This window comes from Aplysia californica, unplaced genomic scaffold (genome assembly GCF_000002075.1).
Source record: "Aplysia californica isolate F4 #8 unplaced genomic scaffold, AplCal3.0 scaffold00857, whole genome shotgun sequence".
Taxonomy (NCBI): Eukaryota; Metazoa; Mollusca; class Gastropoda; order Aplysiida; family Aplysiidae; genus Aplysia; species Aplysia californica.
The window spans coordinates 141,101-158,919 of NW_004798127.1; the positions used below are offsets into that span (position 1 = coordinate 141,101).

At 38.7% G+C, this 17,819-nt stretch overlaps 1 protein-coding gene across 1 annotated transcript in view; it reads right to left on the reverse strand.

Moving 5' to 3' along the window:
• Nucleotides 1-7,967: 7,967 nt before the first annotated feature.
• LOC101858974 (succinate--CoA ligase [GDP-forming] subunit beta, mitochondrial) overlaps nucleotides 7,968-17,819 on the reverse strand; it is a 14,600-nt gene continuing 4,748 nt past the window's right edge. Inside the window, exons 5-12 of the mRNA XM_005110148.3 lie at nucleotides 17,516-17,668; nucleotides 16,316-16,405; nucleotides 15,824-15,920; nucleotides 14,988-15,149; nucleotides 14,561-14,703; nucleotides 13,364-13,484; nucleotides 12,398-12,530; nucleotides 7,968-11,719 (exon numbers count right to left, since the gene is read on the reverse strand). Of these exons, the coding sequence (XP_005110205.1) occupies nucleotides 12,421-12,530; nucleotides 13,364-13,484; nucleotides 14,561-14,703; nucleotides 14,988-15,149; nucleotides 15,824-15,920; nucleotides 16,316-16,405; nucleotides 17,516-17,668 (876 nt within the window). The 3' untranslated portion in view covers nucleotides 7,968-11,719; nucleotides 12,398-12,420. The remainder of the gene's footprint in view (nucleotides 11,720-12,397; nucleotides 12,531-13,363; nucleotides 13,485-14,560; nucleotides 14,704-14,987; nucleotides 15,150-15,823; nucleotides 15,921-16,315; nucleotides 16,406-17,515; nucleotides 17,669-17,819) is intronic.

Here is a 17,819-nt window from a genome sequence, read left to right on the forward strand (position 1 = left end):
GGTACCTGGTACCAGTTATGTGTGACAAAGCTGATACCTGAGGCCTATGAACTGGGGACTCGGGACCACCCCCGGCATAGACTGAGACTGTTGTGTCTTGTAGCTTGTGTTTCCATGGGTGAATCTATAGGTGGAATTCCAAAACTAAGAATAGCGATACTCTAGGAGTATCGAGTATCGTGCAGAGCATTTCAAGTTATCTTGCCTCAATATTTAAGAAACATAGGCTAAGAGCAGTTTCATAAGTTACCCTTGTACCAATACTGTTAGGAAACATAATAAATTAAGAATATTTTAAGTTATCATCATCTCTATACTATAAGGAAACTAGATAAGTTAAGAGCATTTAAAGCTATTCTTGTGTCAGTAATTAGGAAACATAATAAGTTACACATATTGTTTGTTACCCTTGTGTCAATTATATTGAGAAAGTTTAGCATTTTAGAGTATATGCGGAGTATTAAAGTCATCCTCGCGGCAATTACAAAATGATTATTAGAAAATGCATAAGAGTTTTGCTCGACGATTCCTATATCTTATTATAATAATTATTATTATTTTTATTATTATTATTATTATTATTATAAAAATAATAAAATTATAATTATAATGATAACAATAATAATAATATATCACTTTAAAAAAGGGGAAGCTATTAAGATAAATGATATTACATGATTATGGAAAGTGATATTTGAGACAAACCCCAAAATATGAGATTTCTACTCGAGACATTTTGAGATTTATTTCTGACTCAGATCCAAAGTGTAAAGATAACTGAATAAAAGAAATCGGATTCGTTCCAAGGTTTCACTGCGTAGGCCAACTCCAACGCTGGTAGAAATCGAACAGTTCGATTAATGGCCAACATTTCTGTCTGTAGCCTACAGGATCAATAGACAAACAGCGCCTAGGAGACAGTGACTCTTCAATAAGCAAAAGGAAAACGTTTGTAAACAGGGTCAAAGTTTCTTTTTCCCCTTTACAGATTTCATTTTTTATATTTGTCCTGCACGTCTAGGAGAGCGATGAGAGAAAGAGAGAGAGGGGGGGAGAGAGGGGGGGAGAGAGAGAGAGAGAGAGAGAGAGAGAGAGAGAGAGAGAGAGAGAGAGAGAAAGTTGAATTGGCGATGTGGAATGAAGGGGGAGGGGGGCAAACAGGGAGCAGGTTGATATCTTATATTATGAAGAGGGCTCTCGTGTAAGAAGAGTGTATGAAGAGGGATAGGAAGGAGGAAGATGATGTATGTAGAGGGATAGAAGGAATAAGAAGGGTGAAGGAAGAGAGATAGGATGGAGAAGAAGGATGAATGGAGAAGAAGGAGATGGATAGGAGGGAGGAGAGGGGTACGTTAAGAAGGAGAGGAGGGATATAAATGAAGAAGTATAAAAGGGATTAGAAGATGAATGGAAAAAATAAGCGAGAGAAGATGACCTGTAAAGAGTGCTGCGAGGGAGGAGAGAGGGAGAGGGGGACGTATGAAAATGGATAGAAGGGATAGGAGGGAGATGAGAGATGAATGAAGAAGGATAGAAGGGAGAAGATGTTGAAAGGAGAGGGGTAATATGAGTTATATGATTGAAATAAGAGATGAAAGAAGAGGGATAATGGAGGACAATATGGCAAATGGACAGGGGGAGGGAGAAGGGGGTATATGAAGAAGATAAGAGGAAGAAGACGGCAAATGATATGGAATCGAAAGGAGAAGAGAAATGAATGAAGGGGAATCGAACGAAAGAGATGGTGTATAAGAGGCGAACTTCAAACGTTTGAATTCAAGCATATTTTGTAACCAATTTCTTATTTTTGAATTGTAATTGTTTTTACGCCCCCATCGATCATTTAAGAGGAAAGCTTCAGACGCTTCCTGTCACTGTTAGGGCCAACCCAGGTTGAGAGATACAAAATTCCAGCAGAGAGACCGAGATACGCTATAAAAATTCTCCCCGCTCGAGAATCGAACTCGGGTCTCCTGCGTGCGACAACGAAGCGCCTAACCGCTGCACCACAGACACCGGTCCAACTCCTTTAAAATGGTCACCATATCCTCTATTAGCCCTGAAAGAAGCTAAATGAAGACAACCTCGAGACCATCTTAAGCCAAATTGACCGTCTGCATAGACGAAAATAGCCATACATTCTTTGTTGTGCATTATGTCTTGAATTTCACTTATCCAAACTCATCGTATTTCAACTTTTGACCCACAGGTCACACGAAAAGCCATACACGAGAGAAGTCTTGCTCGAGGGTCTTTTTATAATGATGTCTTATTTTTTCCACTATCGTGAAGACATCGAGACTGAATTTTTTTTTTTACCAATCTTTAAATTTCAGTGGCCCTGTTTGAAATGTTTTCAGTGTGAGACATAAAGTAGGCTGTTGTAAACTCTTTGTGGACGTGCTTTTTGGTCATTCGACCACGCTTGGAGAAACGCTGTTTTGCGCAGTATCTAACCGGAGATGTCTCCGAGGGAGATATTATAGACCAACCAAAATGCTTTGTGCCTCTGGACCAAGTAAAACAAAATCTGGCTGGTTACAGGGGGGGGGGGCATGATGCTCTCCTGTTTTAACCCATAATTTGATATTTTGCGGCTAGGTTTGAAATGTTGTGTAAATAATTGATTTGCGACAGTTTTAGTGGCTATGCGTATGATCTGCAGCAAATAATACGCAGTTTGACCCCAAAGCAGTACATCTATGTGCAGGGGTACGTCTCCAAATAGTTCCTGGGTGCTCGCCGGAGACGTCTCTGAATATCTTTTGCCCTGTTTTGGAGATAATGTTAATTTTAAAAAAAAAGAATCTACTTTGCTATTAGTACATCTTTTTTCTACTTCTGACTTCTTTATCTGAACCTTGGAAAGGGAGGTAAAAGTATGGACACTACGAAATACAGTACTCAAATTCATTTTTCTGGTTGTGTATGAGGGTCGTAAATGTGCCACAACTTTGCGGATACATCCTTTGTTGTGTATTATGTCTTGCATTTCAGTTACCCAAACGCTTCGTATTTCAACTTTTGAACAACAGGTTGTACAGAAAGCCATACGCGACAGAAGTCTTTCTCGGGGGTCTTTTTATAATGATGTATTTTTTCTACTATCGTGAATCAGATATATAATGATATGGAATAATATTGTATGTCCGTTCTATTTGCCAGTCAGACATAATACTATTATTTGCCCACTACAGCCTGAAAGAGTTAAATCCTCATTTCCCCCTGCATGGTTTTTAAATTGCAAAGTGTCTAATGTATTCATGTACAACATGCCGATATGATTTTTTAAACATTGTTTGTTCCGTGTAATGTATGGTTAAGGGAACAGTTTCTTAGCGTTTCCGTCCTCTCATTCGTCATTCTTTTTTTCCGCACTGGGTTCTTAGTTCTTCGGCTACAAGCGTCAAGAATTTCAAGGTGTGTAAAAAAGTGGGGCGGAATTCAATGGGCCTGTCATAATCTGACAAAACGAGGAAGCGGAAAATGAAAGGGCTTGGAGACGCCGTGAATTTGTCAGTGTGTATACATGAAGGCTATGTAACACATGTATACAAACATACACAAACGCACACACACATACACACACACACACACGCGCGCGCGCGCGCACACACACACACACACACACACACACACACACACACACACTGTGAGTTCGTGATTTTCTGGGTGTACCAGTGCATGTGTTTATCTGTCTGTATCAGTGCGTCTGCGTCTCTCTGTGAGCTCGCGCGTGTGTGAATGTGTGTGTGTATGTGTGTGTGTGCGTGTGCGTATGAGAGAGAGAGAGAGAGAGAGAGCGTGCGTGCGTGCGTGTGTGTGTCTGGGTGTTTGTGTGAGTATGCTGGATATGCTTGTGGCGTCGTAGATCTACGAACAGAAACGACTGAATAAATCATATTTGTGTCAATTTTAGTAACACATGAATGGAACCAAGATACAGGACTCCCTTTTAACATGCTGTTCATTATTGAAAAATAAACACACTGGACGTTTCGCTTCTTATCTTAGATATTTACCGCATGAGGGTGAGCGCTGCCACATTCGTTTACTTCTGAGCAACAATTGTCTCGGATCATTAAAATTTATGTCTGGTATTGATTGAGGTGAAAGTTAAATACAATTAATATTTCGTTACGAACGGCTTAGTTTTGAAGAGGACGAGTGTTGATAGGTGTTCTGCTTATTTTTAGAGAGTGTTTTACGGCACTTGCAACACAGTAAGATCATATAAGCGCCGAAGATTAGAGGTCTTACAAGAGAGTAACAAACACTCAAAAAAGAAGGAGAGATAAGGACGACAGATATTTGATAGGAAAGAAGGAGCAAACCAAACCAGAGCCCCCCGCCAACAACCCACTGTTTTCTACTACTGCCAGTCGGATCTCTGAACTGTCGTAATGGCAAATAAATAAGGTTAGTATAAGGGGAGAGTGGGGACGGGTGGTGGTAGGGAGGAAGGGGTGTTTAAGCTGTCTGTTGGTCGTAGTGGAAAACGACTATTTCCAAAAAAATATTGATCTGAAAGAGAGCGGAGTAGCCGATAGATAGGTTGAAGCGTCTGTTTCGTGAGATCGCTTTGAACTCTCTGGGAGGACTCATTCTATCTTTATCCGTTGATTTGTTATTGGAAAGTTCTTTTCAGAGATTGACATGGTGCAAACGTCTTAAATAGATAGGTCCATATTATCATGTTATGATGGCAGCGACAGACAATGAAAATAGTTACTTTGGGGAAAAGTGTCCTTTTTATCAGTAGAAGTAGGTCAAGACGTACATTTAGTAGGCTACTGACTTTATGGCAACTACAGTGTATAAATAGAAACAAAAACCCTTATGAAAGAAAACTAGGACACGATAGTGTAATAATTTTTATCATAGCCAGCTTCGAAAGCAAATTGTAAATAGGTTGACACACCAACGTGACCAAGGCTCTTTGAAAGTATCTTCTATGACCAAAGAAAGGCACACCCAAAAATTGTTGCCAATTATGTACTTGTAGCTGATGGCTCTGTGGTCTTTTTGAGATATCATCTTTGACGTGGGGCAACCATTTACAAAATAAATATATATTCATTTTTAAAAACCATACACAAACAACCATTGACTTTGGTGGTTTCAAGTTGTATATTTTTGTCATGGGGGAATCAAAATCAGGTCTTCTGCATGCGACGGTGAAACACAAAACCGCTCCACCACAGACGCCGGGTCAAAAACCTCTAAGTCTTAGATACAACTTAGATTAAAATCTATACTCTATACTGAGGTCGGAAAAAACTTTGTTTTAAACAAGAGAGGGTTTTCTTTTCGTTTAACTAACTGCTAAAGATCGCGTACGCGTATTGAGGATCAATTTACTTTATGTTCTATTCCCCCCCCCCCCCCCAAAAAAAAACCAAAAAAAAACAAACAAGCCGAAAAAGAAAAGAGGACGAAGTCATGGTGGGTTTTTTTTTACATATATTTTTTAAGCTACACAGCTCTGGTCAACTTCAGGTGTTAATTTAATTACTCTATTCATAGTGTATGTAACGAAGAAAGCTAATTCTACTTTCGATTTAGCAACAAGTAAGTGTACTCGGAGGGTTCTCTTGAATGTCTGTGGAACACAGAAAAATAATGTAAGGACTCAGCGCCAAGAAGCCTGCATGGAAAAGACATTCTTTTTCGAGTTGTTTTCATTGGGGTCCTTTGCCTTTAGTTTAGCTTTTCTTTTTCTTATCTTTTAACCATGGGCACCCAGATATATACACAGGCCTGCAGTAACCTACTGTTCAATAGAAATACTGTTCTTTATTCATAGCGGGCAAACAATGTACCTTTATTAAAATGCTTTTGCTTACATAGTGACTCTATTATTAACAATATCCATCAATATCCTGTATGAGGTACCTTTATCAAACACATGTCGGTACCCCACCCCCCCCCCCCCCCCAAAAAAACCGTTTTATGTTTAGTAAAAAAAAAAGTGTGGGAAGGTGGCGGTTTTTTTTTTGGGGGGGGGGATATCATCTGTGAACATTAATATCTCGCAGCTAGAAATGCTAACGTGTACGTGACTTTAAGAAAAGTTCTGTCAGCGCCTGGGAGGTGAGGTCAGACGTGCACAGTAGGCCTATAGACTTTTTGTAGCCTTGTGTCCAATAAACCATACTATTTGAAATACGTTTATCCTATGCCCCAAAAGGCATTGTGTGGTGTTGGAAGAGATATTATGTTTGGATGGTATGCCAGGTCCATGTGAAATCCTGATATAAAGGATTCCTTACTGAAGAGGGGCACAAAAGTCCTGATCCCTAGACTACATATAATATATGAGACGAAACGGGTGATACCCTAACCAAAAAATAAAATCTTAAAAAACCCCAGGCGAAAAAATCAAAACAACCAATAAAAAGATAAATAAAATAAATATAAATCTATGAATAAATAAATACATGAATAAATAACAAATAAATAAACACATGTGCCCACTGCACATTTAGCCACCAATTTATTTCTATATGATGCAGAATTAAGGTACACTTTTCTTGAAAATGTTAATGCCGCGGTTGGCTTTTTGTTTTACGTTAAAAGAAGCATTTATCTTTTTATCTATTTATTTCCCTTTACGGACCTGCAAGCTATAGAACTGGCAAAATATTTTCTGGCAAAAAAAACCCCAAACGATTTTATGGGCTAGAGGTAAAGTTTATACAATTTTTTATTTTTTCATTTTGTGTTTTCTTTTTTGTTTGCACAGAGACATTCCTAAAGTGTCGTGGCATTTATCCGTTTACAGCTCCTGTCTCCTCCAAGCAGATAGACGTTTGAACCGCTGATCTGCTTTTACGGCTCTGTTACGCTTGAATAGACAGAATAAAGAAAAGAACTGGAACTCGGGTAGACTGATCATATACAGCAACCCAGGGCAGTCATATTCCTTCAACTTAAAGCCGTTTTGTGACACATTTCTATGGAAAGTGGGACCATGCCACAAACCATATAAAAAGTCATTCAAGACTCCAAGAGACAGCTAAATGGACCACGGTTAAAATGCCCTACGCCAAATGAAAAGTAGCGTATAACTTTCACTTGAGAGATACAGAAGTCCTATACAATTTTTGCTCTGTAAAGAAAGAGTTGAATGACAGACTCCCTTTCAGCCCTAGCCTTGACTGAGCCAAAATTTCGCTCTTTGTCAATGGGCATGTCGCTGAATTACTTAAGAGGTTCACCTTAAAGTTGTAAACTGGTGCATGGAACACATACACAGTGGATATAAAATCCTACCATGAAGTTATGGTCACTTAGTGCTGGGGAAAAGAAAGAAGGACAGACAGAAATAACAGAAGGAAAGTAAAGATGTAGGACATACCAATGGCGTCCTCCAACCACCGGCGATCTAACTTACGGTCCATTCCCTTATATCTAACAGAAGAGCGTTTATCGGCAACAATATCACAAAGAAGAATATGTACTTGACCCTAAGACAGAAACAACACACAGAAAACTTGTGTTGGACATACGTGTGGCGCCCTCCAACCACCCACTGTCTGTGCTGTGTGCTAGAACGAGACGTTTAACAATGTAAAAGTGGCAAAAGTTGGCAAACACTGGTCTTTCAGTTTCAGTAAGAGTGTTACAGCACTTGCAAAACAATAAGGTCATAGAAGGGCATAAGACTAGAGACACACGTTACCAAAATAATTACAAGAGAGTAACAAACACACAAAAAAGGATAGATAAGGACGAAATGATGTTTCATAGGAAAGAAGGAGCAAACTATACCAGAGCACCCACCAACCACCAACAGAGAGAGAGAGAGATTGAGAGAGAAAGAAAGAGAAAGAGAGAGAGAGAGAGAGAGAGAGAGAGAGAGAGAGAGAGAGAGAGAGAGAAACAAGCAAAAGCATTGAAACACAAACAAGTCACAGCATTCAAACATGAACAACAATAACCCAAAAAGCAGAACTCAACATAGTGACCAGTACATAATTCATTGTTTATTTCTGCTTGCGTCATCAGTCACTGAACACAAACCCAGATGATTAAGTCATACTTAAACAATTCCCCAAACATACAAACAATACATTCGTAATAATTATTTTTGTTTCACGTTAGATTCACATAAATTGGAACTGGTTACACTCAGGGGACCATAGTAAAGCTATGACTTATTATTATGAGCAATTTTTATACTGAAGGCTTTGCCACAACAGTACAATGTTGAATATACACTTTAGTGCTTCTTGATACAACATCACAGCTGCACTAAAAGAACAAATATGTTTGTATTAGTAGACACAAAACGTTTATCTTTAGGATCCCTCAAGATCTATAAATGCACACAACATAAAATACAATTTCTAAGTTCACCTGGACACTTCCAAGAACATCATTATAATTTCCTTACAGACTATTCGCAGGCGCTACTTCCACATTATTACTGTTATAATCCTGAACTGATGGAACGGTAGTCCTGCAGAAGTCTTTAACTAACCCTTTCAACAACAGAATGAATTCAGGGCTTTAACACATGTCCTCCTGTTCTATTCGTTGCAATTTTCCCCCCAAGGATAAGACAAAGGGACAGCACCCACTTTGTGTTGTTAGCTCGAAGTGGTCAGGAAACAACAAAACAGTACTGTGCTTCATTTCTTCCTGTGGTCATCTGATATTATTATGGTGTAATATAAATCGACTTCAGAGTCCAGTCAAAAATTCGAGGCGCAACTTATCCTCAAATATCTTTTTAACCGGCGAATCAATGTCATCCATACTTTGCTCAGCAGTGATTGACTCATAAAGGAAGCAGAATTCTTCTCCTGAGGGGCCAAGAAATTCAGACATTTTTGCCATTAAAAAACCCACAAACATTTTCAGTTGTAAAGCAGGAAATTAATTTTCCTTCCAAAGCTACAATAAAACTGGAGGGTGGTATAATACACAATATTATTTTGCTTTTGAAAACTCAAGTAAAGTTTAAGTAAAAATATTTTGAATAGAATGAAATACACATACACAAATACCCTGTCTGAGTATGTTTTCCAATATACCCCAGACTTGTTGTCGTTCAAAAGTCTTGATTGATTGAAATTGCAGATTGAGACACTTTGCCTTAATCAAATAAATTTCCCAGGTAGGAATCAAACTCTCATATATTCAGTGCTCAACGGCAAAGAGCCAAACCATTAAATCACAGACGCTGGTTACAAAATTCTTTAACATCAAATAATCTTGAAACAAAGATGAACTACTGTGACTCACTATAAGTGACATGTGAACAAATGTTTCTTATCCAGTCAAAGCAATCCACAACATAACTAGACAAGAAATTAAATGCCCCTTTCATAGACGAAGTACATGTACTTATGTTTTTTTACTCCTTATTAACGATTTGGGGCGTTTTGAAAGCGCCAGTGGCCTTTGAAGTGACATTCGTACTTTCAGTATTAGATCCATATCACTCCCTTATTGTCTTGAAGTATATAATCAGTCCTAGGACTGGGCCTATTCTGACAGCTGTTAGCCAAAACGAGAAGGATAATTTTTTTTATGTTTCAGGTCGATCAACTGTAGTTTCTTCTGCACATGAAGATACGACTACAGCAGAAGTGAAAGTAGTGTCAACAAAATAACAGAAACCATCCGCCTTGAACGAGGAGGAACAGTAAAGTGCATCATCAATCTCTGACTGCCAGTTACGGTAGACATCAAGAATGCCATACATTTTTTTTAAAATGGCAACTTTCATTGAAAGGGTTAAGTAGACATCAACAAGACAAAATCACAAAACCGCAGTAAACTGCAATTGAAGATACAAATAACATGCTCCTGAAAACATTACAGTAGAAATAAAATCTCATACATTTGGTTTCCATTTCAACGACAGGGCTAAACATTAAAAAAGGCATTAGAAAACTAAGAAAGAGAACAAATTCTGATTATTTATTCAGTAGCATACTAAAGACAGTAAGGTTAAGTATACCTGTTAAAAGACATTATAAAGGTACTTCATTCGAACGCCATTCAAGTAAATCCACAAAGTGGAATCCCCAGCACTTAGGGGCAAAAAATCTTCTACAAAGAGCTGAAGACAAGTAGAAGTCCGTCATGATGTGAAGGAGATGACTAGAACTCATGATTTCGTTGTGCACTGTTGACATTTAATGTGTTGGTGATAACGTATTTCTTGTCTGTTTGATAAGCAGTCTGTCTCGAATCTGTCGAAACAGTTGATAATATTCTTGTAGAGTCTGTGACTGAAATGTTGAGCACTGAGCAGCCAGTATGCCATGTCAGTGTGTAATGATGTCTTCAGATCTGTTTTCATTTCAATAAACATTACCAAGTGTATTGTGCAACATTATTTAAGAAAAGAGGGGAACAAAACCAAAAGCAATATTAGACAATCTAGAAAAAAAACAACCATTGTGACAAAGCGCTTACACCAGCGTGAACTCTTTTCCACTGTACAGACCATTCACAACAAGTATTTGTTAACTTCCACTTTTAAAAACGATTTATTTTCTAATTTTCATGCATCTGACTGAGTAAAAACCTACTGATGATATATAACGAAATCTGCACTCAAGCCTCTGGCTGAAATATCACTATCATCAAAAGCTGACTCATTCTGTTTCTCCATCTGACTAATGGAGCACCATCTAGTGAAACATGATTAAACTGGTGGAGTGACATTTCTAAGAATAACAAAAAGACCCTGCTCTGCCATGAGGAACGCTAAAAATAAACTTATACGTCAGGACCTAAAAAGAAATACCTTCATAAATATCGCAAAATATGCAAGGAGAAGCTGCACAGAGCTACATGAGATAAAAACACACATACCTGAGCAGAGGAGAGCTTCCAGAACATAAGTAGTTGACACAATGAAGCTTTCCAACTCATCTATGTGTATCTAGTTTTAAACGCATAATAGGAGTGTGCAGTCCTTGTAAACATTGTTATCAGCAGACTGTTTTTACTGGTAATTTAAAACTTGCTACAAATATACATTAGTGCATAAACTCACGCATGATATAAGGCCACTTTCAGTTTTATAATCCCTTATTCATAAAACACCAGAAGACCTTAGAATAGGCAAACTGAACACCTACTGAGACCACATCCAAAAATATTTCTTTGCAGTAACAGTATCTTAAAATGTATGCATTGTAGTTCAATAAAATATCTTTCTGTTTCCCAGTCAAAAACTTGACAAAATTTTCTTCAACACCACAGGAGTACAAGATCTGGTAGCAGTATACTCCGACTACGGTGCCTGCGATTTGCACTGCACTCAATTATTTTAAGTAGAAAGTAACTTTAAAGTATATCAATGTCCCTTTAGCATCAGCAAGTGTGGGGGACTACAGAGACTAGGAAATATTGGCTTACACTTTGACACCATAACACAAAAGGAGCCATATTTAAACGCGTTTTCATATGAAGAGCATGCTTACTTTATATGGCACAAAGGTCTGTTGAATGCTTTTCATCTCCCACTTAAAGCAACTCAAATTCATCTTCAATCAAACCTGGCTAAGAAGAACATATGAATGGTCCCGCATTCACCCACCTGCAACCAGCGCCAGCAAAAGAAGAACATATCACGAAAGGAGCATAAAGGGGGGGAAAAATACACATTTCTTTTTTTTTTTTTACATAGAGCTTTCAAACTTTAGTTAATTCTCTTCAGAATCACTTGTCAGGCTGGATGTAGACGATGACCCTGAGGGATGGAAACAAAACAAATTTTAATTATTAATAACATAAATCAACCAAATCAGTTGTAGAAAGAAATCCCCAGTGGAGAGTTAGCTTACAGTCATCTATTATTACGAAAGCAAAACAGAATTAACAATTTTCTGACTTGCGCATCAGATCAGATCAGTTAAAAGATTGCCATACACCATCTGAAGGTAGTTCTGAGAAAGCCACGACAAATTTTGCCTGAAGACAAACAGTATGACATTCAATCTGACATACCCTTGAATCAGAAGTCTGAAAGGTCCAAGAAAAAAAAAGCCTAAATACACCGACTTTGAGAGGAATTAAACTGGTACTTTTGACACAAGTCATGAGTTTGACACATTCCGGTACAAAAGTATAAATAAATCATTCTGACTCAATGCAGGCCCTCGACTGAGTAAAACCCCCTACTGCACACAAATAGGCCGTTTCAAATACGGGCCGAGCAGTAAGTTAGAAATGGGCTGATGAAGGGCATCACTGGGCAGTTACATCTTTTACCCAATCCCTCCGTTGTTTCTGTCTCTCAGAGTCACTTCTTTTTGATTACCTTTACACCAAAGAATTTGTGGTGGAAAGTGGGGCAGTGGACAATGTCACCCTCCAGTCCACTCCGCGCACAACCAGCATACAGTCTACATACACTCCCGACACATACCTGAAGACACCTTTGGCAGTGCATTATGACAGACTTGAGACGGCTTTCTTGGCCGCATCATCAAGATCTGAGGCCGAGCGGATCGGCAAGTTGCTCTCTTCAAGGATCTTCTTTGCTGCGTCAACATTAGTTCCTGAATAAAAAGAACAGGACTGATCAGTAATGCATGTCATGAACTCTTTCAAATTTGAATGCTAACGAGTGTTATGAGATTCGATCCACGGTCACACCCACAACAAAATCAAACAACTGAAGCATAACATCACAAGCTTGCCAACTTTTTTTCAAATCCCAATGAGCAACACCCAACATTATGACATCAGACTAGGTAACAACAAACAAAATTTCAAATAGTGGGACTGCTTTTGGCATTGTGTATGTGAAAAGGCTCTCACATTCCCAATTGGTGAATCCGGGATATTCCCATGAAATTTGGGACAGTTGGCAAGCCTGATATTATCTGACCTTAATAATTAACTCTTTATCTCTGAGGGGTAAACCCACAATTCTGGGGCCCTCTTTCGGTACAAAATCAAAAGTGACAAAAACATCACAAAATTGGTCATTAAATCAAAACAAGTAAACATATATTTATAGTTTTCCGTCTACTGAGAAAACTCGTAATAAATGGGACCTATTTTTAGCAATTGCCGAAAAGCAATTTGACGTCAAAGTCATCGTAAAGGAATGAGGCCAAGTGTTGCACACTGCTCACCAGCACAGTGGTTCCAACCGCAAGTCGCTGGAAGCAGCTTGCCGGAGAAAAGGAGTTAATGTACAACTGCCATCTACTATGTGACGAAACTAAAATGTTCTACATACTGCCGCTGAAGAAGCAAAATAAACATTTTTTTAAAGCATATACCCAGAAATCAATTAAGAAACAAAAAGCATAATTATACTGAAACTAAATCTAAACAATAATAAGAGTAGTGAAATTAACTGGGGGAAAAAAAAACCATTCACCTTCCAATCTGACAATCAGAGGCAACTTGAGATTGATAGACTTGCAAGCATTGGTGATGCCACTTGCAATAGTGGCACAGTTGACGATTCCTCCGAAAATGTTGACCAAGATGGCTTTCACCTGATTCGAAAAGGAAGAGAACAAAAGAGATATCAATCTTTTAAAAGTTGACCAATAACTTTTTCTTTAACAAAGCTTGAAATAATTTTTCTTTTTGTGATTGGGCATGTCTTTAACATCAAATCTTCTACTGCTTACAAAAGAAAGGAATTTCAGCTTTGAATTCTGACACAGATTTTTCCTTTAAACAAAGCTTTCAAAATATTCTTTGAGTAAAGATTTTCATCTTCAAAACTTTTGTTGCAGAACAAGAAATTATGTCCTCCTACAACATATTATTCCATAAAAGTCACCCACAAGCACCCTGGATTGGCGCAGACAAAAATCTGACAAAAAATAATAAATTGTACAAATATTGAGCAATTGTCCCTGCAACCCTCATCAAACAACATAGCTGCAGAGTATAATTTTGTGGACACAAATGCACGGCTCATTGAGCGCTCCATTTACCCTCTTTGGCATCAAACACACACTGAAACATCTAAAAGTCAGCATGAGTGAGCTCAGGGGTTTGTGCCTTTAGGCTTAGCTGGCCAGGGCTCAAAGGGGCGTTACAAGAGAGTAACAAACACAAAAAAGATGGAGGAGAGATAGGGATGATAACTGTTAGGAAAGAAGGAGCAAACCATACCACAGCACCTGCCAACCACCTGTATTTTTCAACAGCAATGCACGGAGACACATGAGCAAAAACTCTACATTTGACATATCAAGAATGTGGGTAGGACTAGTGTAACATTTTACCAGTGCAACCATAAAACCCCATGGAATTTTGTCACATAAGTCCGTCTGCTTTGTGACGATGATACCAATAACTAAACATGCCCAAAAATTGACGAGCGCCTGATTCTATATGTTTGGGCATGTGTAGTCATTAGCATCATCAAAAATCTTGTTCATTTGCCTTGCATTCAATAAAAAAAAAGTATCTTTCTATCTTGTGATTACAAGAGGTGGGGGTCGCTGGTTTCAGAGGAAAAATTAGCGAGAAAATGGCCACAAAGTTTGGTGACTTCCACAGCTCGAGAGTCCTTGGAAACTAAAAATTTACATAAATAGAAACAACAATATCTAACCTGTGCGTCTGATGAGATGAGCTTGAAGGCGTGGTAGACCTGGTCCTCCGTCACGGTACCGCCCACATCCAGGAAGTTGGCTGGGGAGCCGCCGTGCAGCTGAATGATGTCCATGGTTGCCATGGCTAGACCAGCGCCATTGACTGAAACAAGCAGAGGACAAGACAAGACTTCAGACACTGGCAGTCTGGCCTTTTCTTTTGGTTTTAGTTTTAGTTTAGTAAGGGTTTAACGGCACTTGGAACACAATAAGGTCATGTAAGTGCCAAAGAATAGATGTGTTACAAGAGAGTGACATACACAAAAAAGAAAGAGGAGAGATAAAGACGATAGATGTTTGATAGGAAAGGAGGAGCAAATCACACCACAGCACCCTCCAACCACCCACAACAAAAAGAGACAAACGAACAAACTGATGATGCCCTACCTAGACAAGCGATGTTTCCATCCATGCCGATGTAGTTGAGGTTGTGTTTGGCCGCCTCCACTTCCCGAGGGTCGCTCTCCGCCATGTCGTCCTGGGCAAAGATGTTCTTCTGGCGGAACTGGGCGTTGTCGTCAAAGTTAATCTTGGCGTCAAAACACACCACTGAAAGGGAAAGAGCAAGATGATAAATCTGCGCCCATTAATTAAAAAAATTTCTGCACAGCAGAAACAAATTGCTTTGAGAAAAAAGAGTGGCTAGAAGGCATATTTTATACCATCATCGAGACTTCCACACGTACAGTTAAAGTCAATACAACGGACTTGTACTCAACAAAAACTCAGATTCAATGAAAGGAGAAGGTTCCCAATTTAAAAAAAAACAACTTTAACCAATAAATACATCATAATCAACAAACATTTAAACGAGCAAACAAGGATGCAATGAAGTTGCTTGCATAACGATCAGCCCCCGCTCATATGACTGTGCATTTTTCTCCTGCCCACAATGAACCTGTCCTATCAACTCTGTTCAAGAGACTGCCAATTATCCTGCAGTGTGGATCATTTCACGCCTATTGTGAATGTTTTGTTTAATTTGTCTACGGAAGACCTATTTTATTATGACAATTGCCATATAATGCACAACAAAAAGCAAGATAAACAGTAACAACAGAGGGGTAAATAAAGTAGGATCTACCAGAAATGCCCGCTAATCACCTGCAAAATGGACAGAAGAATAACAGACTCTAACAAAACAACAACAAAAATAAATAAAACAAAAACAAAACAACACCCCCCCCCCACAAAAAAAAAAATGAAAAGAAAAATGAGCAAACCTTTCCCATCATCTGTTTCACCAAAGGGGTTGATTTCAATTTGTGTGGCATCCACTTTCAGAAACAACTCATACAACTTGCGCATCTGTTCTGCTGCCTGGACAAGATGGCAAAGGGGAGGGGAAAAAATGTCATCAAACTGTCTGGAGTTAACATTATTTTATCTACTATCTGTATCTCCATATCTATCAACCCTAGGCAGTCAAGGAAAAGTAAGTTTTTTTTAAAATGTCGGTGCTTTTACAACCCCATCAACACTATTTTGATATTTCTTCTCTGCATGCCACTGTTACGTTACGACTGAGACACAAACATGACAGAATGGTGGAAAGAACACTCGAGCACTCGACAGGGGCTGCCCTTTCTACTTCTAAGATGGACTTTGAAAAATCTACGGAGATAGTGCCTTTAGATTTGGCTACGGGGTTAAGGTTTACTATTTCAAGTACCATCCACCACAGCCGTAAAATGTGTGCCCGGTCAGTGACGTACCTGAATTTGCTTCTCTCCTGTAAACCCAAGGTTTTTAGCCATGTCCAGCACCACCTGGTCTTGGAGTCCAACGTTGATGTCAATCGGTACCTGGACAAAAAAATTATTATTCAAATTAATGCACAGCATTCTCTTTGTTTTCGTAAGAAGTTTACGGCACTTGCAACACAATAAGGTCATATGAGTGCGGAAGAAAAGATGAGTTACAAGAGAGTACATACACAAAAGAGAAGGGGGGAGAAATAAGGATGACAGATGTTTGACAAGAAAGAAGGAGCAAACCGCACTAGAGCACCCACCAACCACCCACATTCTCTTTGGGTGTACTCAAGATAACCCCCCAAAAAGCGCCCATTTCAAATGAAAGCATGTTGAACGTTAATAGGGTGCCACAGAGTTATCAAAATGAGATCCACTGTTATTTTTTAAAACCATTATTTGATTGTCTTGAGTAAGTGCCATACCATACAGAATGGGGAAAAAGAAAGATGGCAGACTTCACCCTGACAACAGACAAAAAAAAAGGGAAAGGAGAAAGAAAATGTTACTGCATACGATAAAAAGACCACTAGAGAAGCTGTTATTGATTGCAAGGTACACATGAGACTTCCGATCTCCTTTTTTGCATTTCCACTCCTTGAGAAGCACTGGTCATCAACAAATCACAGCCAAAAGTGTCAGCCCTGTGCATCTTTCTCCAGTGGTGTCAAAGTTTTCACCCTGTTTCTTAGCATCTCCCTCCAACTGAGTAAGTATTGCTGCTCTTGGCATTCCTCCATTCCTTTTACCTTGGGGATTCCATCTCAATTCCATTCAGGTCTTACTTGCCATCAAATTTACTAATGTTACTTCCAACCCATATATCATATTCTATACATTTATGCTATAATAGTCACAATAATAATTTTAAAAAAATAATAAATGAATAATAATAATAATAATAATGATAATAGTTATAATAACAGGAACATATAGCGCCTAATCCTAGAAGGCTCTAAATCCTGTACAAAGCAGATTTATCACCCGACTTAACTGACAAATCAAAAGGCAGAAAATGAACATTATGACACCATTAAGTATCACACAAACACACATAGAACTCCTAGACCCACACACATTATCACATACAACATTTACTGAAAAAGGTCCCTGGTTAGCTTTCCTATTTATTGCACTTAACCTGTCTGTGAAAACACTTACAGAAAAAATGGCCTCTGGCTCTTTCTCAGCAACCTCTTCAATGTCCATCCCACCCTTCGGGCTGCCCACCATGACGGGACCGCCAAAGCCTCTGTCCATGAGAATGGCAAAATATGTCTCTCTGGAAATGTCCAGAGCTTCAGCTACCATGACCTAGAGAAGAGAAAAAGGTCCACACACTTGATGTAAGAAAGAAAAAAATATATAAACACAAGAAAGACCATGAATTTTCTATACATAAAAGTGCAGCAGACAGAAACAAGCAGAAGAATAGCAGTAAATATGAAATATTTTTAGTTTTAGT